Source organism: Ovis aries, chromosome X (genome assembly GCF_016772045.2).
Source record: "Ovis aries strain OAR_USU_Benz2616 breed Rambouillet chromosome X, ARS-UI_Ramb_v3.0, whole genome shotgun sequence".
NCBI classification, from domain to species: domain Eukaryota; kingdom Metazoa; phylum Chordata; class Mammalia; order Artiodactyla; family Bovidae; genus Ovis; species Ovis aries.
In genome coordinates, this window is record NC_056080.1 from 36132328 (window position 1) to 36155836 (window position 23509).

General features: G+C 41.1%; 1 protein-coding gene across 1 annotated transcript in view; it reads left to right on the forward strand.

Annotated features, from left to right (window-relative positions):
* The first annotated feature begins 2102 nt into the window (after window positions 1–2102).
* Window positions 2103–23509, forward strand: part of LOC105605424 (histone H2A-Bbd type 1-like) — a 32393-nt gene continuing 10986 nt past the window's right edge. Inside the window, exon 1 of the mRNA XM_060407426.1 lies at window positions 2103–2441. Within this exon, the coding sequence (XP_060263409.1) occupies window positions 2410–2441 (32 nt within the window). The 5' untranslated portion in view covers window positions 2103–2409. The remainder of the gene's footprint in view (window positions 2442–23509) is intronic.

A 23509-nucleotide genomic window follows, 5' to 3' on the forward strand; every position in this document is an offset into this window, starting at 1 on the left:
GTGTGCCTTGCAGTGATGTGTTAGAGGGTAAAAAGTTAAAAACAACACAAATGTTTGCAATATAAGAATGATTGAAGATGTAGGTTTCTTCTCTAAGTGGAATATTTTCTGGTTACCAAATTGCCTTGTATAAATTTATTTATTGACATGGAAAGTGTGTTTTCTGGGTCTGAATCACAGGTTACAGAATAATTTGTATACATAATTCTACTTTCATAAAACAATAATGAATGGCTGTTCTGCCAACATATACACTAGCATTTGCAGTAGTTACCTATGGGTGTGTGAAAATTTAGGTGCAAGTTTTTCTTTTATTTTCCTCTTTTTTGGGGGTTGTAATAATGACCAAAGAGAAATGTCCAAATGTTAAACTTGAAGTCCATGCAACACATTTACTAGACATCTGTGGCCAAGAATGAATATTAGGTCAAATAAATTAGTATATACTCATCACTAGATTACTGTGTAGCCTATACATATGTTGATATATACTTAAGGGCTGCTGCTGCTGCTGCTAAATCGCTTCAGTCGTGTCCGACTCTGTGCGACCCCATAGACGGCAGCCCACCAGGCTCCCCCGTCCCTGGGATTCTCCAGGCAAGAACACTAGAATGGGTTGCCATTTCCTTCTCCAGTGCATGAAAGTGAAAAGTGAAAATGAAGTTGTTCAGTCGTGTCAGACTCCTAGCGATCCCATGGACTGCAGCCTACCAGGCTCCTCCGCCGTGGGATTTTCCAGGCAAGAGTACTGGAGTGGGTTGCCATTGCCTTTTCGATACTTAAGGGCAGTACCACTCTTTATTTCAGGCAACCCTTGCCTTTGCCTCAAGGAGCCAGGTAGGCCGAAGCAGTCTTCCAGGAAGATGTCTAAAATGCCTTCTGGTGCCAGGGGACTACGGAGGCAGCAGGGCTGAACATTTCAAGAAAAACGTGGGCTCTATCCCATTTCTACCCTTTCAGAAACCATGCTCCAACTCTTGAACCCACACCAATTCAGTGTGGGGTAATCCAGATGCAAGGAGTCGTCCAGGTCTCTCCCCTTCCTCGACTCAGTGTTCTGACCAGACTCCATGAGGATGACCCAGCGAGGGGATTATTTCTTTCTGACCAGTGTGGTATTTCTTTGAAGTGATTTCTTGACCTTGAGCTACCCAAAGGATGTTAACACGCTGATGTGAGGTCATTCAAATTGTTTATCGTGAGAGCCCCACCTACCTATACACAGTCAAACACACTTTTAGGGGCTATGTTTAAAGAGTGAGGAAATTCATGTTACTGAGCATTCCAGGGCAGACCCCAAAACGGTGGTGCGCACTCTTGTTTGCTGCCAGAAAGATGTGGGTTGGGCTCTAGGGAGATGAGAAGGGTCATGTGATATCCAGCTCACCAATCAGAAACTAAGGTTCCACCAAGGTCCGCCCACCTTCTTCCGTCGGCTAACCCGGGCTCTTCCTGAGACGGCGTTTGCAGGGGAGGACCTCTCTGTTTCTGAGAACCTGGCATTATGACTACCTAATGATAGGGGAAAGAGGAGAGAAGCACTAGCAGTTTAAATTCATGAAGGGTGAGGCGGCCAGTAGCCCTAAGAAGGAGGTCTTCTCTGCCGCTACCCTTATCAGCAGGACTAGCAACCCAGGTCTTGATGCCTGGATTCCCCCATTCTCAAGTGACCCTCCTGATGCTGAAGCTGACACTCCAATACTTTTGGCCATCTTCTGTGACGAGCCAACTCATTGGAAAATACCCCAATGCTGGGAAATATTGAAGGCAGGAGGAGAAGGGGAGGACAGAGGATGAGATGGTTGGATGGCATCACCGACTCAATGGACATGAGTTTGAGCAAGTTCCGGGAGATGGTAAAGGACAAGGAAGCCTGGCGTGCTGCAGTCCATGGGGTTGCAAGGAGTGTGACATGACTGAACAAGTGACCCTTTACCACTGAGCTCAGCTCCTGAAAGCTTCCTTCACCGCTGCCTCCATTTCCATATCACTGACGGCCCACACCTGCTCGCTTTAAACTCTGCACAGGTGAAGAAGGTCTGGTCTTCGCAGCTGCACGAGTTCTCGCTCAGAGCTCAGAGGTACGGAGGCGCAGAAGGGCCAGAATTCAACCCGTGAACCTGGGAGCGAAGCCACTGCATCGCCGAGCGCCACTGGCTCAGTCAGCAGACGAGCGCCAACCCTGGTTTAGGGAGAAAGCATGCCAGAAAGCGGCCCCACGGGGAAGAGGCTGCCCAGACCCGGGATCCTCCAGCATGCTCTCCGTTTCTTTGAGCTTCCGGGACTCAGAGGCCTGACTCTTGCTGCCGTTTACTCCAGAACCTCAGCCCAGCTGGTGCATTCTTTTCTCAGGCTTCTGTCTGGAGTCTTGGATCCCGGCCAGGCCCTGCTCTCCACGGCTATGACCCCATGCCAGGCCCAGTCCTCCTGAGCCAACACAGGTAAGAACGGCGCTTCGCTGCCGCCATTTTTCATCTTGAGTCCTGCTTATCCCCCTAGATTGACTTTAGGAAGGCTCGTCTCCCCCTAGGCACTGGTGGTAATGCCATCTGCATTAGTGCCTCATCCGGGTCTCTCGGCACATTCTCCTTTCATTTTGCTGGGCAGTGAGTGGAGAGCATCTCTTCCTTGAGGTCTCTTGGCCTGAGCCCCTCTCTTCCCTCACTGGGTTTTCTGTCTGGAAATGCTCTCCCCTGCCATGACAATGATGAGTTGGTTCACCTGAGCTTCAACTCCAAGCCTAGTCCTCCTAGAGATAGGCCAGCCTTGCTGCCTCGACTGGATGCCCCCCGAGCCCTGCCTCTCCAAGGGGAGCAGGCCACAAGAGAGAGCACCTACCCCAGCCCCTGCTTACTGAGCTGTGACCTCTGTAAGCAACCTCCAAGAAGCCAACTTGGAACAGATACCCATCCACCCACTGCAGTGATCTGGCTGCCTGCTGGTGTTCACCTATGAGGTTTCCAAGAGTTCTGCTATAGCCACTAACATTCCGAGCAATTTAAAATACTCTCCTCCCCGTGACTCTAGCAGTCAGCTCTTAATTTGATGTTAACCCTAGATTCCAGCCCCCCACCCCTTGAAAGGGCCTGCCTCTGCTCCTGCGTTGAAATTTCCCTTTTCCAAGTTGCCTTCTTATAGAATGAAATTTTCTTTAAGGGTGTCTCATTCCGATGTTTCCATAATTACAAGTAAAAGTAAACACTTATTTTGTTCATGTCTTTGGGCATTTATGTTTCTGTGAAGTGCTTATTTATACTCATTCTTTTAAAGATATGCATTATTTATAACCCTTTTTCTGGTTAATGCGGGCAAATACTTCCAGTTTGTTGTCTAAGTTTTAAATTTTTTATGGAGCTGAATTTTACTATCTTTCACAGTTTGTGCTTTTTATATTTTAACTAAGAAATCTTTTGCTAATCCGAAAGTATATAAGATAGTCTTATTTTTTCTCTCTGTGCTCTAAGTCCTACTTTTCACAGAATGTAACCTACCTGAAATTTGCTTCCGTATGATTCCCATTGTATTCTTTGCTTCCATATGGGTAATCAATTGCCAAGAAGCATTTAAAAATGACCCCCTTTTCCCATAATTTAGCACTGTAGCCCTGAAATGGAATAGGTTTAATTGTGAATCTAAGTTTAGACTCTTCCGTATATCTGGGTCATTTGTCTCTATGTGCACTTATACCACACTGTTATAAAAAACTTTGATGTTGTAGGTTAAGTATCTCACTTCATTCTTTTTCAAGAGTGTTTTCATACTATTCACCTTTCATAACCCTTTTCTTTTTCATATACATCCTAATATGTATGAAACAGCCCATTGGGGTTTTGTTTGAAATTGCTTTGAAATTACAAGTTATTTTGCAAAGTCTATATTATTGTAATTAGTGAATGTTCATGTCTATGAAAATAGTGTATTTTATCTAGCGATTTTTGTGTCTCATTGATTATTTTAATACTTTTCCCAGTAGTTTTATTCTGATGTTTATAGGTGTGATTTTCTTTGCATCTGTCTTGCTTGAAGTCTGTAGGAGTTCTTAGTCATGTAGCTTGATATCTTCAGTCAGTTTTGAAAAATTATAGGCAATTATCTCTCCATAGAGTGATTTGTTTTTAATAAGTTTAAGTGTTGGTTTCATTTCTTAATGTAATTTTTTTTATTGTCTCTGAAATTGTTTTATATTGTATTTGGAGGATTAAAAAATGCTACTTAACTCTTTAAAAGGGATGAAGAGTCATCATCTATGGCTTTTATTTGAAATGGAGTTATGACCATAAAATTTCTATTTGGCCAATTCATACCCTATTAGTATAGGTGATTTACAATGGGGACAAGAGAAGTAGAGTTTAAACCAAGGTGTCTGGAGAAATGGAAGGGTAATGGAGGTGCCCAGGGTCAGGAAGAAGCAGTGCATTATCAAGTGTGTGAAGGAGAAGGATAACATAGAGGGACTAGGGAGGGCTAGGAGGAAGACCCAGAATCAAGAAAGAAGAAACAGCAGAAGTCAGAACCCTGAGGTGGGGAGGTCTTGGTTTTTAGAGAAGAAAAAAGTTTGTGTGTTGAGAACAGGGGCTTCTGAAGTCTACAAGATGAGGGTGGAAGGGAGCTGGGCAATTATTCAAAGTTAATGACTAGCATGATAAAATGGTCAAATACTAAGTGAAAAAACATGTTAATAGATAATCGCATTTAAAAAAACAGTTGTGACTGAGTTGTGAGCAGATTATGTGAGGGTGTGTATTTGTGTCTGTGCATGGCCAGTTGTATAGAATTAAATAGGGATACACTAAGCTGTGAACAGAATATGTATTCACTTGTGTTTTCACTTTGACCATATCATTTCTGAGATGAGACTAAACTTACCTGTTTTTCAGAAATTTAAGTTCTGAAAGGATGGTAGGAAACCATATTCATGTGAGTAAAGTGAAAACAAAACAAAAAAACAACAAAGCCCAATCACTAAAATGAACTCCTTCTCCCATATTTCCCCTCTCTTCTGTTTTTTGGCCAGTTTTACATATACTCTGAGTAGATGTATTTTTTTATTATTGATGTATAATTGATTTACAGTGTTATCTTAGTTCCTGGTATACAGCAAAGTGATTCAGTTATACATATATTCAATATATATAGTCTTTTTCATATTCTTCACCATCATGGCTTATTAGAAGATATTGAATATAGTTCCTGTACTATACACTAGGTCCTTGTTGCTTTATCTATTTTAGGTATAGTTATTTATACCTGCCAATGCCAAACCCATGATTTGTCCCTTCCCCCATATCCTTTCCACTTTGGTAACTATAAGTTTCTTTTTTGTGTCTGAAGCTATTTCTGTTTCGTAAATAAGTTCATTTATGTCGTATTTTAGGTTCTACATATAAATAATATATATTTTTCTTTCTCTTTCTGATTTCATTTATTAATAACATGATAATCTCTAGGTTCTCCTCTCTTCTGCTTTTCTGGTGTTATGGCAAGTACTGGTATTTGACTGGGTCAAGAAGGGCCATAGTGATGAGGCCTGTATTTTTGAGGGCCCTACTTGGGCACTCCTCTTCTAAATTTCATACCAGAGCTAAAAGTCCACAGGGACAATGGGATAAGGCCCCTGACCTTCTATTACTTTTGTATAAAATATTGTTTTAGTCAAAAATTTCATTTGGGTTTTTCTGTTACAGCTTATGGAAAAACTCAAATGACCTTATTTGCCAGTCCAATATATAAGGTACCCTGATCCCCTAAGGACACTTTCAGAGCCAGCAAGGTCCTATTCTCAAAGTTATTCCTAAGGAAAGAAGAGCTAGGCCTGTGATATGCTTGATTTTGGGCACAAAAGGTGGCCAGGTGGTCACTGTTTTGGGGAGCAAGGGGTAGACAAAATACCCCCTCATATCCCAGAGACTGAGGAAAGCAATACTTCAAGCCTTAGGTCTGGCTTCATTGAGCCAGCATTGTAGGTGGAATCAAAGATCTAAGCATCCTAGTTCATCTCCTGGGCATTTGATTTGCCCAATTGTGGACCCTAACCAAACATCCTTAACTCTGGCCTGCCACACCTAAATTTATATAGCCCCAGTGGGCCACAGGCTCTTCTACCTTCCTTTTGACATTGAGTCCTTCTTACACTCTCTTCTTAAGGAGGTACCAAATACCATCACATGGCAGACCTCCACACTGTAGAATCCAATCAAGATGATGTTGGACATCATCTTGCTTGACCTTTGGGCAGCATTTAATACAGTTGGTCAGTTCTTTGCCTCTATACATGTCCTTTCTTGATCTTTAGAGACTTCCCTCTTATGTTCACTTCATATTCTCCTGGACCTTCTTCATCTTCCATACTTCTGTGTTAGAATTCCCAAGGTTTTAGTTTTAGGTCATTTTTTCCTAGACATATTCACTTTGTAGGGAATCCTATCTAATCTCATTTTTTAAAATGTCATTTCAAGTTGGTGAATTGCAAATATGTATGTTCATTTTTACTCATTCCCTTGTGCTCCATTCATACAGCTGCATAATTGGTTTTTTCACTTGAGGTATGTAATAGGCATGTCAGATGTCACTAATACGAAGAGCTGCCCATTGGCAATATAATACCAGCCACACAATGTAACTAACAATTATCTTGTCAATTTTTTTTCTAAAAAGAAACATAAAATTCACTTTAATAATGTTTTAAATTCCATCTATTTAAAATATGTTTTCCATATGAAAGTAATATAAAAATTGCTGATGGGTTATTTTCCATTCCTTTCTACTGAATCATTGAAGTCTGGTACCTACTTTACTCTTCCATCATATCTCAATTCTGACTAGCCTCATGTCAAGTGCTCAGTGGCCACATGTGTGGACAGCACAATTTTGGACCTTCTTTCTTTCATCTCTCTTGTCATTTCCATCCTGAATTACTTCCAACCCCAGAGTTACTGCTATTCCTGAAGTCCTGTCCTAGAAGGCAATACTGAGGTACCAGTTCTGAAAATTCACAGTGGTATTCTGCCCCAGTACTTTTGGTCCTTCTTGAGGTATGCTCCTTGCCCCTGCCTGCTATGGAAAAGCCAAAACCCTCCCAATTTTAGCTGCTCTTTCCAGTGAGTACCTAGTGACTATTTTGCGATTCTCTGTTATTTCAAAGTTAGATGCTGTGCCATTACTTCTTTTTTCCCCTCACACACAGACACCAATATTATGTAGGTAATATGTTTCTTGGTGGTTTGTCCTCATCCACTTGAATTTGGGCATAATGTTTGTACATTTCCAATGCTGTGAAGTCATCAGCTCTGTTTATTATCAGAGAGTTTTCATCACTGCAAAATGAAATCCATGCCAATTAAGTTAATCCTCATTCCCCTCTCTCCTAGGTCCTGGCAGGCACTACTCTGATTTCTGTCTCTGTGGGTTTGCTCATTCTGGATAGTCCATGTAAATGGCATCGCATGACCTTTTGTGTCTAGCTCCTTTCACTTAGCACAGGGTTTTCAGGTTCATCTAAGTTGTTGCATGAATCAGGACTTCATCCCTTTTTAATGGCTGATTAACATTCCATTGAGTGTCTTAATTTTATTTATCCATTCATCGATGGGCAGAGATTTGGATTGTTTGGACATTTGAACCGTTTAGACATTTGGAGCAGACGTGTACAAGTTTTTCTTTGAACACCTGTTTTCGGTTCTTTGGGATATATATACAGGAGTACAAATTGTAGGTCATATGTTAACTCTATCTTTAACTGCTTGAGGAACCACCAAACTGTTTCCAGAGTGCTGCACCGTTTTACATTACCCCAAGAAATGGTATTAGATTTCTGTATTCTCTACATCCATGTTAAAGTTTATTACTTCTCTCTCTCTCCTTTGTTATTTTATAGCCATCCCAATGGATGGGAGTTGGTGTCTTAACTCATTTTGATGTGTTTTTCCCGAATGACTAAGGAGTTTGAGTATTTTTCATGTGTTCATTGGAGAAGGCAATGGCAACCCACTCCAGTACTCTTGCCTGGAAACTCCCATGGATGGAGAAGCCTGGTAGGCTGCAGCCCATGGGGTCGCGAAGAGTTGGACACGACTGGACTGAGCGACTTCACTTTCACTTTTCACTTTCATGCATTGGAGATGGAAATGGCAACCCACTCCAGTATTCTTGCCTGGAGAATCCCAGGGATGGGGGAGCCTGGTGGGCTGCCGTCTATGGGATCGCACAGAGTCGGACACAACTGAAGTGACTTAGCAGCAACAGCATGTGTTCATAGGTCATTTGAATATCTTGTTTGGAGAAATGCCTGTTTAAATCCTGTGCCAGTTTTTAAATTGGGTCTTTGTCATTTTGTTGTGTTATGAGCATTCGTTATACAGTTGGGATGCAAAGACATTATTAAATATATGATTCACTAGTAATATCTCCTTTTCTGTGGGTTATCTTTTCAATCTCTTAGTAACGCCCTTGGTGGACAAAAGGTTTTAATTTTGATGAAGTCCAATTTAATTGCTTTTTCTTTTGTTGCTTGTGCTTTGGTTGTCATGACTAAGAAACCATTACCAAATCCAAGGTCACGAATATTTACTGTTATATTTTCTTTCAAGGTTTAAAAAAAAAATTTGATTGTGCTAAGAACATTTAAGATTACATATTTAACAGATTTTTAAGTATGCAATATAGTATTATCTATAAACATAGTACTGTACAGCATATCTTTAGAATGTATTCACCTTGTGTAACAACAATTTTATACCCGTTGATAAGAAACTCCTTCTTTTTCTGTTCCCCCTCCCAAGCACCTGGCAGTGAACATTCTGTCCTTTGCTTTTTTGAGTTTGACTATTTTAGATTGCTTATTTAAGTGGAAGCATGCAGTTTTTGTCCTTCTGTGACTGGGTTATTGAATTTTGTATAATGTCCTCAGAGTTCATCCATGTTGTTGCATATGCAGAGTTTTGTTCTTTTTTAATGCTGAATTATGTTCCATTGTCTGTACATACCACATTTTTTGTTCCTTCATCCATCAATGGACATTTAAGTTATTTCTACATCTTCGCTATTATGAAGGGTCTTCTAATGAGCATTGGAGTGCTAATATCGCTTCTGGTTCCTAATTTTTAATTCTTTACAATAAATATCCAAAAGTAGGATTGCTGGATCGTATGGTAGTTTTAATTTTATGTTTTAGAGGAGACTCCATACAGTTCCCATGGAGGCTGCCCCACTTTAAATTCCCACCAACAGTTTGCTTCGCATCCTCGACAACATTTACTGTTTCTTTAAAATAAAATAAAAAAAAAAAAGACATCCTAACAAATGTAAGATAGTATCTCATAGTGATGATTTTCTTTTTTTCTGATGACTATTGATACTGAGCATCTTTCCACATACTCTTGGCTTTTTGTACCTCTTCTTTGGAGAAATGTCTATTCAAGCCCATTTAAAAATCAGGTTATTAGCTTTTTTTTTTTTTTTTTTTTTGGCTGTAGAGTTGTGGGAGTTCCTTATACATTTTGGAAATTAACCCCTTATTAGAAAAATGGTTTGCAAATATTTTCTCCAGTTCTCTAGGCTGCTTTTTCATTCTACTAATAATGTCCTTTGTTGAACAGAAGCTTTAGTTTGATGTAGTCTCACCAGTTTTTGTTTTTGTTGACATATCTATGAAATTACAGTCAAGACCAGTGTCATGAAGCTTTTCCCCTATGTTTTCTTCTAGGAATTTACAGTTTCAGATCTTCTTACTTTTAAGTTTTAATCCATTTGGATTGATTTTGTGGATAGTGTAAGATGAGAGGTCTAATTTCACTGTAAGAATTTTCTGGTTTTAGTTTTTATATTTGGGTCTTTGATCCAATTAATATTTTAGTGTGTGAGTTAATAATTTAACTTCATTCTTTAATGTATGTCTATCCAGTTGTCCTTTTGCCATTTGTTCAAGAGAGTATTCTTTCTCCATTGAATGGTCTTGGTACCGTAGTCAAAAATCACTTAACTGAAGATGAATAGGTTTATTTCTGGACTATAAATTCAACTCAAGTCAGTTCTGCCCTTTCCTTCCTATCTTAATCCTACTCAATTTATATACCTATCCTTGTGTCAGTGTCACACTGCTTTATTACTGTAGCTTTGTAGTAAGTTTTGAAATTGGGAAATGTGAGTACTTCAACTTTATTCTTGTTTTTCAAGGTATTTTTGGCTATATGGGGTCCCTCAGAATTCCATATTTTAGGGCCAGCTTTTCAATTTTTCATACATAGTCACTGGGATTTTGATAGAACTTACATTGAATCTGTAGATTGCTTTGGGAGTACTGCCCAAGTGGTTTGTTTGTTTGTTTGTTTTTTTGATGCTATTATAAATGAAAGTATTTTCTTAGGTTTTTTTTGCTATTGTTCGGTGATGGTGCATAAACATACAAATGATTTTTATGTTTTGGCTGTCTATCCTGCAATTTTATTGAGTCTGTTATTAGGTCTAATCATCTTTTTCTTTAGAGGAGTGGATTATTCAAGATTTTCTTTATGTAAGATCATGTTATTTGCAAACACAAGTAATTGTTTCTTTTCTTCTAATTCGTATAGCTTTTATTTATTTATTTTTGCTTCATTATTCTGGCACAGACTTCTAGTACAGTATTGAAATAGCAAAAGCAGACATGGTAGTCTTGATCCTGATCTCATGGGGAAAGCTTTCAGGCTTTTGTCATTGAGCATTCTGTTAACTGTGGGTTTTTCATAAATGCTCTTTTTTTAAAATTTTCATTTTTACTTTATTTTGCTTTACAATACTGTATTGGTTTTGCCATCTTTACCATGTGGAGAAGGTTCTTTTCTGTTCCTAGTTTGTTGAGTGGCTGTGGTATTGGAGGATGTAGCCATCGTAGGGAGGACCTTCTCAAAAAATGTGTGACCAGGGCCTGCAGCCAGGTTATAGTAGGATGAAACTGTAGCTGCATAGGTGGAGGTTACAGGCAGCCTAGGAGAGAAGTTGGTAGGAAGTGCATGATTAGAGCATATGGAAAGTCAAGGGGAAAATCCAACAGGAAATGCACAGGTTGAAAGCACAAGACTTGGAGGGAATGTGTCTGAGTATGCTTCAATGCACAGTTAAGCCAGCTTAACTGGGTGCATAGGTGAAGCTTGTGTCCAGCCTAGTTGAGTCAATGGAGGGAGGTGTGTGTGGGGGTAGGGATTGTAGCCTGCTTTGGGGAAGATCCAACAGGAAGTGCAGAGGGAGCCATCCAGCTTAGGAGTGGTTTTAGCAGGTGTATCTGTGAATGGTAAAGCCAGCCTGGGGGATGGCGATGTGGAAGGCCATGTATGGGTGCATGGTACACTCATTCTTGGACCTGGCAGAAATGCAGAGTTTGAGCGAGTATACAACTTAGGGGAGGATGTGACAGGAAGTGTGTGTGTGTGTGTTGAATACAGCCAGCCCAAAGGAGATTCTGCAGAAAACGCATGAATGGAGGTGACACCTAGCCTAGTTGTATAATGGCAACAAGTGGATTGGTCGAAGGAGCATCCAGTCTGGGGAAACTGTGTGAAAGCCTATAGGAGGATCTGACAGGAAGTGAATGGATAAAGGGAACATCGAGCCCAGGGGAGGACCTGGCAGAAGATGCATGATTGGAGAAAACACCTTGTTTAGTTGAAGTCTACTCAGGTGATGCTTGGGAGAGAGCATCCAGTCTCAGGGAGGACGTGGCTGGAGAAGCCCCAGCATGGGTAGCATGGGTGCGCAGTGTAATCAGCCTTTGGGAGACCCTATTAGAAACTGCATGGGGGAAGGTTGCAGCCAGCTTTGGGACATGTGGCAGGAAAAACATGGGTGGAGAGTGTAGCGAGCCGAGGAGAGAACATGAGAGAAGATGTGAAGGTAGATGGCACATCCAGCTTAGGTGAGCACTCTAAAGGAGGTGCCTGGATGCAAGATGCAGCCAGCCCAGGGGCCAAGGTAATCATTTGGTGCATGAATGTAGGGTGAAGCTATCCTAAGTTAGGACTCCAGAGGAAGAAGTATTTATCCTGTGGGAAATTATGGCACCATGTCCGTTCATGGTAAGGAACATCCATTCTAGAAGGATACGGCTAAAGGTGCACGGTTGCATGTTGCAGCCAGCTCATGTGAGGAAATGGCAGGGAGTGCATAAATGCAGAAGGCAGCTAGCCTCAAGGAGGACCCTGCTGCAGGTTCATTAGTGGATGGTGCATCCAGTCTAGGAGAGGATTCAGCAGGACGTACATGGGTGAAAAGTACTTTCTTTCAGAGGAAGATGCAGCAGGTTGTGCACGTGGGGAGCATCCAGCCTAAAGATGGTTTTGACAAGAGGCGAATGGATGGATGGTCCAGGCAGCCTAACAGACAGCCTGGCTGAAAGTGCACAGATCGAGGATACAGACAGATTAGAGAAAGACTCAATGGGAAGGACATGTGTAGAGGGCGTATCCCAACTAGGGGAGGACTTGGTAGGTGGTGGATGGATGGAGTGTACAGTGGTCATTCTGGGTATATACTATGTTTTCAAGTTTGGAGCTGTAAATCCAGTGTTCACTACCTTGAAGTTAGGCTGTGGCATTAGTTGTGAAAAGGACTATAAGATTCTGTCCATCTAAGTTTGAGATGAATCTTTTGAGAATGTCATTTCCAAAGGAGTTTATCCTCTAATTGAAGACTAAAAGAGGTGAGAAGGCAGACTTAACCTGCTGGTGATAAGTATGAGCATACTTAGTTAGTTCTTGAAGTACTTAAGGATGTTTGACTATATTAAGTTTGAGGTATCCAGGTAGAGTAAGACATTCTCACGCGCCTTCTGGTTATTATTTCATGTGTGTGCTCAGTCGCTTCAGTCATGTCCCATTCGTTGCGACCCCATGGACTACAGCCATCTAGACTCCTCTGTCCATGGGATTTCCCAGGTGAGAATACTGGAGTGGGTTGTCATTCCCTTCTCCAGGGGATCTTCCCAAACCAGGGATCGAACTTGCATCTCTTGCATCTCCTGTATTGCAGGAGGATTCTTTACCACTGAGCCACCTGGGAAATCCTATTATTTCATAAGGAACTAGATTAATTTCCTGTGGCTACTATAAAACATTGCCACAGATTTGGTGGCTTCAAAGAACAAAAGTTTATTCTCTCACAACTGCGAAGTCAGAATCCAAGTGTCAGTGTCAGGAGGGCAGTGGGTGCTCTCTCCAGAGGCTATAGAGAGAAATAGGTCAGACAGAGAAAGCTAATTACTGGATAATTTACAAAAAAATTTTTTTCTGGCTACACTGAGTGCAGGCTTTCTCTAGTCGCAGCGAGTGGGGGCTACTCTTTACTGTGGCATCTCATTGCAGAGCACAGTCTCTAGGCACTCAGGCTTCAATAGTTGCAGCACGCAGGCTTCAGTAGTTGTGGTTCACGGGCTTAGTTGCTCCACGGCATGTCCTCTGCATTGGCAGGCAGATTCTTATCCACTGCACCACCAGGGAAGTCCTGGATGATCTTAGTTATATGTGTAATCTTTAAAAAGCAAACAAAATGGTGGGCTCATAGAGAACAGATTGGCAGTTGCCTGAGACGGGGTAAGGGGTGGGCAAAATGGGTGAAGGAGATCAAAAGGTATGTATTTCTAGTTATAAAATGAGCTAACAGATCGTGGGAATGTAATGTACAGCATGGTGAATATAGTTAATAATACTGTATTCATGTTTGAAAATAGCTAGGAGGGTGGATCTTAAAAGTTCTTTATCATGAGAAAAAAAGTTGTTTATGTATGGTGATTAATGTTAACCAGATTTATTGTGATAATTGTACAATATATACAAATCTCAAATCACTACATTGTACACATGAAACTAACATAATGTTTGCTAAATTAATTGATAGTAAAAGAAAAATGATTTTAAAACAGAATGAAATAGATGAGTTGATCAGTTTGTCATGGAAGGTGACATAGTGGGAGGACCCATGGGTTTCTGGCCTCCATCTACTCTATGGACATGAACAGACTTCGGGGGCAGAGAAACTGACCTCATATTTTTGTTGTATTCATTTATCTAAAATAACTTCACCCCAGTTTGTCTACTGTCTTTGTTTAAACTGTTTATTCAGCAAGTTTTTTAAATACCAAACATATATCTGCACTATTCTATGCACCAATTCATAGAGAATCACAAGGATACAAAGGATTGAGAATTCACGTTTAGTGTTTCAGAAAAAAATCTAGCTTTTTTCTTTCAGTTCCTAGATATATGCAAGGAAATTGTCGTGTGTTAAGTTAAATCCCAGAGAAGTATATGAGTTAGTGGTGTGGTGAGGAGAGGGAAGAGGGCAGAAACCTGTGTAGTGAGAAGTAGTAATGATTATTTTGATCTTGTATGAAGAGCCTACAATACCTATCTACTCCTTACAGCAAGTCTGTATATATTGACTATATTTATACATATGAAGAAATGGATCCTCACAGAAAATGAGTAATGCATCCTGAAGTGCACAGCTGATAGGCAAACATCTTAAAATTCAAACTGAACTATGTGTCTCATTGCAGCCCAAAATTTAGGGAGATAAATTCCCTCATTTGTTTATAGATAAACTGAAGCTGTGAGTGGTTTCTTTTCTGGCTCAAGATTGAATAGCAAACAAATGGCAAAGCCCAGCTGAGTTGATATAGGCCTTTGGGGGAAAAAAAGTGTATTGGGAAGGAATAGGTGATTTCTTCTTTTTTTAAATTTTTTAGTTTGTATTGGAGTATAGCCAATTAATAATGTTGTGATAGTTTTAGGTGCACAGCAGAGCAGCTCATATACATGTATCTCACATGTACACATATCTCACATGTACACTTATCACACATATACATGTATCCATTTTCGCAGAATAGGGGATTTCTAAAGTGAGTTATTTGGGGGAAGCATTTATGTGAATGATTCAGATGGAGAGTCTCTGTCCAAGAGGCTGAGCTAAGGAGAAAGCGCTGTTGTGAATACACTCAAATGAGTTGGTTAGTGGTTGGAATGGCAAGGTGTGGTCCAATTCCATCCCAGAAGCTTTTTGTGTATTCTGAGGGAGGGGAGTTCAAAAATCTGAGTTGATCCACCAGAAAATTACTAGAGCTAATCAATGAATATAGTAAAGTTGCAGGATATAAAATCAACACACAGAAATCCCTTGCATTCCTATACACTAATAATGAGAAAGTAGAAAAACAAATTAAGGAAACAATTCCATTCACCATTGCAACGAAAAGAATAAAATACTTAGGAATATATCTACCTAAAGAAACTAAAGACCTATATATAGAAAACTATAAAACACTGGTGAAAGAAATCAAAGAGGACACTAATAGATGGAGAAATATACCATGTTCATGGATCGGAAGAATCAATATAGTGAAAATGAGTATACTACCCAAAGCAATTTACAAATTCAATGCAATCCCTATCAAGCTACCAGCCATATTTTTCACAGAACTAGAACAAATAATTTCAAGATTTGTATGGAAATACAAAAAACCTCGAATTGCCAAAGCAATCTTGAGAAATAGAATGGAACTGGAGGAATCAACTTGCCTGACTTCAGGCTCTACTACAAAGCCACAGTCATCAAAACAGTATGGTACTGGCACAAAGACAGACATATAGATCAGTGGAACAAAATAGAAAGCCCAGAGATAAATCCACACACATATGGACACCTTATCTTTGACAAAGGAGGCAAGAATATACAATGGAGTAAAGACAATCTCTTTAACAAGTGGTGCTGGGAAAACTGGTCAACCACTTGTAAAAGAATGAAACTAGATCACTTTCTAACACCCTACACAAAAATAAACTCAAAATGGATTAAAGATCTAAATGTAAGACCAGAAACTATAAAACTTCTAGAGGAGAACATAGGCAAAACACTCTCAGACATAAATCACAGCAGGATCCACTATGATCCACCTCCCAGAATGCTGGAAATAAAAGCAAAAATAAATAAATGGGATCTAATTAAAATTAAAAGCTTCTGCACAACAAAGGAAACTATAAGCAAGGTGAAAAGACAGCCTTCTGAATGGGAGAAAATAATAGCAAATGAAGCAACTGACAAACAACTAATCTCAAAAATATACAAGCAACTTATGCAGCTCAATTCCAGAAAAATAAACGACCCAATCAAAAAATGGGCCAAAGAACTAAATAGACATTTCTCCAAAGAAGACATACGGATGGCTAACAAACACATGAAAAGATGCTCAACATCACTCATTATTAGAGAAATGCAAATCAAAACCACAATGAGGTACCACTTCACACCAGTCAGAATGGCTGTGATCCAAAAATCTGCAAGCAATAAATGCTGGAGAGGGTGTGGAGAAAAGGGAACCCTCCTACACTGTTGGTGGGAATGCAAACTAGTACAGCCACTATGGAGAACAGTGTGGAGATTCCTTAAAAAATTGCAAATAGAACTACCGTATGACCCAGCAATCCCACTACTCAGCATACACACCGAGGAAACCAGAATGGAAAGAGACATATGTACCCCAATGTTCATCGCAGCACTGTTTATAATAGCCAGGACATGGAAACAACCTAGATGTCCATCAGCAGATGAATGGATAAGAAAGTAGTGGTACATATACACAATGGAGTATTACTCAGCTGTTAAAAAGAATTCATTTGAATCAGTTCTGATGAGATGGATGAAACTGGAGCCGATTATACAGAGTGAAGTAAGCCAGAAAGAAAAACACCAATACAGTATACTAACACATATATATGGAATTTAGAAGATGGCAATGACGACCCTGTATGCAAGACAGGAAAAAAGACACAGATGTGTATAACGGACTTTTGGACTCAGAGGGAGAGGGAGAGGGTGGAATGATTTGGGAGAATGGCATTCTAACATGTATACTATCATGTAAGAATTGAATCGCCAGTCTATGTCTGATGCAGGATACAGCATGCTTGGGGCTGGTGCATGGGGATGACCCAGAGAGATGTTATGGGGAGGGAGGTGGGAGGGGGGTTCATGTTTGGGAACGCCTGTAAGAATTAAAGATTTTAAAATTAAAAAAATAAAAAAATAAAAAAACTAATAAAAATAAAAAATGAAAAAATTAAAAAAAGATCTGAGTTGATAATAGAGTAAGTAGACTTTGTGTCCACTAGGAAGGTGATTGAACATCCATTAACATATTATGATTTCTCAGTGTTTCAGAGTGTTCATGGACAGAGGGGCCTTAATCCTTCAGAAGGATATCACTGGGGAAAAGATCTAGTCTCTCGTTTTCTCTTTTGCTTTAAACTGAACAGTTGCTGATTTAGTGATTATACAAGATGCTTGGGGCTGGTGCACGGGGTTGATCCAGAGAGATGATATGGGGTGGGGGGGTGGGAGGGGGGTTCAGGATTGGGAACTCATGTACACCCGTGGCTGATTCATGTCAATGTATGGCAAAACCAGTACAGTATTGTAAAGCAAAATAAAGTAAAAATAAAAATTTTAAAAATTAAAAAATATATATTTTCAAATATCTATGTCAACAGAGGGTTTCCAAAAGGAATTAGGCCATATATATTAGATCCCTTTCTTTGTAATTGTCTCAGTTGATGAACCAGGAGCTTATGTTCTGTGGATTCAGACTTTTCAAGCATGACATCCTCATGATGTCGAGCCAGAGCTTGAGTCCAGAGAGGAGATCTACCTGCCAGTTTATGTTATGCTTGTATGGTTTCTCTATTAAGGACTTTAGTCTATTAAGAAAACTGGTGATTAAAGCTGGAATTGTGTGATCACTTGGAAAGAGACTAACAATTTTGTCCTTCCAAAATTGTTAACCTAGGTTGAAAGTCGGAAACAGGTTTGTGCCATTGTCTGCATTCTTGTATTTGTGACCAATCAATTTTGAAAGTAAAAGCCAACGTGATAGACAAAGGAAGCTTGTCACCATTTTTAATGGATTTGTAGAAAGATATACTACTATATTGACCCGTCAGAATGTCTTCATTTGTGGTGACTCATCTAGCCAAACCAGAGGGTTCTATCTCCTGGATCGAGGAGATTGACCCCTTGAGAAAGGTCAGGAGGCTTGGTGAGCAGGTTCTGAGGAATAGTCTGAAGTGATTCGAACATCCCTTGTGGTTTGTCCACTGATTCAGAAGATATTTAACAATGCCATGAATATCAGATCAAGACGAGGGTTTGAAAATTGTCTTCTCAGTTGGTTGATCTTGGGGCCCTTGAGTGTCTAAAGAGCCCCCAGTAGGAGAAGGGGAGCTTAATACTCAAGTGACTGGAGGGAATTGGGAGACAGAGAGGAAAGAGAAAGGTCTGACAGAGGTGGAGGAGGTTGAATAGTTGAAGGGCAACAGAATAAAGGATTCAAGGGCATTTAAGTTTAGATCAAAATGGTTAAGAAAGAGGGTGAAGAAAAGATGGGAAGAGAGAGGTCTTAGGAGGCTTTGTGTAATGAAGATAGTCTTTGAAAGAAATAATGGCCTCTGAAGTTTTTAAAAATTATTTATGATTGCCCTGGATCTTCATTGCTGCTCACAGGCTTTCTCTAGTTGCGTTGTGTGGGCTTCTTATTTGTGGCAACTCCTCTTGTGGAGCATGGGCTCTAGAGTGGACAGGCTTCAGTAGTTGTGGTGCACAGGCTTAGTTGCACCACCGCGTGGGATCTTCCTGGATTGGGGATTGAACCCATGTCCCATGAATTGGCAGGTGGACCACCACGAAACCACTAGACCACCAGGGAAATCCTGAGGAGATTTCTGAAAATATTTATTTATTTTACTGCATTAGGTCTTAGTTGTGGCATGTGGCTTCTAGTTCCCTGACCAGAGAGTGAACCCTGGGCCCTCTGCTTTTGGAGCACAGAGTCTTAGCCACTGGATCACCAGGGAAGTTCCTTATGAAGATATTTTATAGGAAATGGGTTTTTCTGACTCTTTCTACTAGATAAAATAAGCAGGACATTGTTTGGGCAAGGTTTTAAAGTGGAGCCCCTAGCAATTGAACTGGTTTGGAGAGAACCCAAGATCGCCAAAGAGGCTGTTCAAATCTTACATTGTTGGTCACCAAATGTTTGCCTTTTTTAGAGAAATTAGATGGAATTAAAAGTGAAAATATGGAGCATGTATCCTGTATGAGAGGCACCTGGGGGTTATTGGTGAGTTGGAGGGTAATAAAATTGACACCTGCCAGTGTTAAAGGCCTTGGTCTTAAACCCAAGATGTGGTTTCCAGAGAGAGACCCAGGGTGGGATGGAGGGGGAGGGCTGTGTGTGTGTATGTGTTCAGGTGTGTAGATTCAGCATCCCTGAAGACAGGGAGAGTGTGTGTGTGTTCAGGTGTCTAGATTCAGCATCCCTGAAGGCTCAGGGAGTGTGTGTGTGTGTGTGTGTGTTGTTTGTTCAGTCGTGTCTGACTCTTTCAGACCCCACGAAATATAGCCCACTTTCATGCATTGGAGAGGAAATGGCAACCCACTCCAATGTTCTTGCCTGGAGAATCCCAGGGACAGGGGAGCCTCATGGGCTGCTGTCTATGGGGTCACACAGAGTCGGACATGACTGAAGCGACTTAGCAGTAGCAGCAGCAGACTTCCCTGTCCATGGAATTCTCCAGGCAAGAAGACTGGAGTGGATTGCCATTCCCTTCTCCAGAGGAACTTCCCAACCCAGGGATCCAACCATGGTCTCCTGCATTGCAGGCAGATTCTTTACTGTTTGAGCTATAGGGAAGTCCTCAGGGACATTAATACGGTAAAAATCAGTGGCAGGAATGGAGCTTTAGCACATTATATTAAGCAAGATAAGCCAGGGAAAGACAGTTCAGTTCAGTTCAGTGGCTCAGTCGTGTCTGACTCTTTGCAACCGCATGAATCGCAGCACACCAAGCCTCCCTGTCCATCACCAACTCCCAGAGTTCACTCAGACTCACGTTCATCGAGTCAGAGATGCCATCCAGCCATCTCATCCTCTGTCGTCCCCTTCTCCTCCTGCCCCCAATCCCTCCCAGCATCAGAGTCTTTTCCAATGAGTCAACTCTTCGCATGAGGTGGCCAAAGTATTGGAGTTTCAGCTTTAGCATCATTCCTTCCAAAGAAATCTCAGGGCTGATCTCCTTCAGAATGGACTGGTTGGATCTCCTTGCGGTCCAAGGGACTCTCAAGAGTCTTCTCCAACAACACAGTTCAAAAGCATCAATTCTTCGGTACTCAGCTTTCTTCACAGTCCAGCTCTCACATCCATACATGACCACAGGAAAAACCATAGCCTTGACTAGACGGACCTTAGTCGGCAAAGTAATGTCTCTGCTTTTGAATATGCTCTCTAGGTTGGTCATAACTTTTCTTCCAAGGAGTAAGCGTCTTTTAATTTCATGGCTGCCGTCACCATCTGCAGTGATTTTGGAGCCCCCCAAAATAAAGTCTGACACTGTTTCCACTGTTTCCCCATCTATTTCCCATGGAGTGATGGGACCGGATGCCATGATCTTCGTTTCCTGAATGTTGAGCTTTAAGCCAACTTTTTCACTCTCCTCTTTTATTTTCATCAAGAGGCTTTTGAGTTCCTCTTCACTTTCTGCCATAAGGGTGGTGTCATCTGCATATCTAAGGTTATTGATATTTCTCCCAGCAATCTTGATTCCAGCTTGTGTTTCTTCCAGGCCAGCATTTCTCATGATGTACTCTGCATAGAAGTTAAATAAGCAGGGTGACAGTATACAGCCTGGACGTACTCCTTTTCCTATTTAGAACCAGTCTGTTGTTCCATGTCCAGTTCTAACTGTTGCTTCCTGACCTGCATACAGATTTCTCAAGAGGCAGGTCAGGTGCTCTGGTATTCCCATCTCTTTCAGACTTTTCCACAGTTTATTGTGATCCACACAGTCAAAGGCTTTGGCATAGTCAATAAAGCAGAAATAGATGTTTTCTGGAACTCTCTTGCTTTTTCCATGATCCAGCGGATGTTGTCCATTTGATCTCTGGTTCCTCTGCCTTTTGTAAAACCAGCTTGAACATCTGGAAGTTCACGGTTCACGTATTGCTGAAGCCTGGCTTGGAGAATTTTGAACATTACTTTACTAGCATGTGAGATGAGTGCAATTGTGTGGAAGTTTGAGCGTTCTTTGGCATTGCCTTTCTTTGGAATTGGAATGAAAACTGACCTTTTCCAGTCCTATGGCCACTGCTGAGTTTTCCAAATGTGCTGGCATATTGGATGCAGCACTTTCACAGCATCATCTTTCAGGATTTGAAATTGCTCTACTGGAATTCCATCACCTCCACTAGCTTTGTTCATAGTGATGTTTTCTAAGGCCCACTTGACTTCACCTTCCAGGATGTCTGGCTCTAGATGAGTGATCATACCATCGTGATTATCCGGGTCGTGAAGATCCTTTTTGTACAGTTCTTCTGTGTATTCTTGCCATCTCTTCTTACTGTAAGATACCATTTTTATGTAAAATCTGAAAAAAAATCTAACATTTAAAAAAAGTGAAATGGTAATTACTGGAGAGTGGGGGGCCAGTCAGAGAATTAGATTGATGGTGCTTAAAGATACAGATTTTTAATGAGTACTAAGGTAACCACAGAGATTTAACATATGGTTCATTGAACACAGACGAGAATATTGTACTATAAGTATATAATAGGATAAGTTTCATTACAGTGGAAGTCATATTATAATATATAAATGTTTCAAAGTAACAACCTTAAATTTACACAAAGCTACATGTCACATTTATCCAATTAAAAAAAATAATTTGAACTTTAGTCAAAAGTGTGATTTCCCATGAAAGATTCAAGGTCATTTACCCCCACTCAGTAAAGCAGACATGGAAGACAGAAAACCATAAAGGTTTGAAAGTCGGGGAAAATAAGGTTAAGTCCTTACTATATTAAGAAAGACAAATGTCTGGAAGAAGGGATAATGACTTGTGACTCCCCACCAGGAATCCTGATCACTCCAGTCATGAAAAGGTTGCACAGAGTCCTGGAGACCGGCATTATTAACTAGCTGAAAACAGTAGGTCTAAGGTTGCAAGCACCACTCCATTTGAGTTGTGTCACCATTTTGACCCTGGTGGCTCAGATGGTTAAGAATCTGCCTGCAATGCTGCAGACTGGTTTGATCCCTGGGTTAGAAAGATTCCCTTGAGAAGAGAATGGCTACCTACTCCAGTATTCTTGCCTTGAGAACCCCATGGACAGAGGAGCCTGGTGGGCTGCAGTCTTTGGAGTCACAAAGAGGTCGACATGACTGAGAGACTAACACCATATTGTCAAGGTAAAAAAAAAAAAAAGTAAGTCTAGAAATTAGTAAGGAAAGATTTTATTAAGAAGTATTGTAATAAAAATATGCTCAAAATCCAAGACAGAAACCTCTCATTGAAGGTATGAATAAGCCAAGTTATTATATGTAGAGACCATGGGAGACAAAGCTGTGGAAAGAGGCAAAGCATGCTGAAAACTCCTTCGGTGGTTCGTGAGCCTTTATAAACTGTGTCAGACATTGTAAAAATAAAAAATGTTTATTTCTGGGCCTGTGAAGCAGAGATTTGGGCCTGAGATAGAGCAAATTTGAGAGAAATTTACATAAAATTTAGGGCCCAGCTCTTGTAGTCAAACCAGCCTAAACTTATATTAGGGACAAGGTTTCATCAGCCTTGTCCAGAGGGACCTTGAGGGAGGTGCTTGGTTGCAGGCTTTGGTAACAGACTGGCCAAAAGTGCATGTTCAAGGAGCTTCCAACTTAGGGGAAGACCAGAAAGATGTGCAGGGATGTAGGTTGCAGGCATTCTTGGGTAGAATCTTGCAGGAAGCAAATTAGCATAGGGAATGTCCAGAGTAGGAGATGACTTTGCCACAGGTGCATGGATAGTAGATGTAGACAGCCTAGGGGAGGAAATGGTAGGCTTAGCCTAAGTAAAGATTCCAACCTATGTAAGATATAGCAGAGGGCATATGACTTGACAAGATATGAGGGGTTGGAGGAAGTATATGCCCTAGAGGACCACTTTGCAGTAGTTGCCTGTGTGAAAGGTTGTTGTTGTTTAGTTGCTGAGTTGTATTTGATTCTTTGAGACCCCATGAACTATAGCCCCCTGGGCTCCTCTGTCTGTGGGATTTCCCTTGCAGGAATACTGGAGTGGGCTGCCATTACCTACTCCAGAGGATCTTCCCAACCCAGGGATAGAACCTGGATTTCCTGCATTGCAGGTGGATTCTTTACCTCTGAGCCACCTGGGAAGGTCATGCAAAAGGTACAGCTGGCCTTATGTCACCTCCAATAGGAAGTCCATGAGTGAGGGGAGCATGCAGCCCAGGGCGAGGCATGGCAGGTAGTATGTGAATGGAGGGTTTAGCCATCGTAAGGAAGCATCTGGTGGAAGTGTGTGGGTGCAGGGTGCAGCCTGTCTTGGGAACACCTGGGGGGGGGGTGCTGTAGAGTGTCAGCAGCCTAGGCAAAGGCATAGCAGGAGGTGAATCAGTGCAGTCTGTAGCCAAGTTAAGGTAAGACCCAGCCAGAAGTACATGA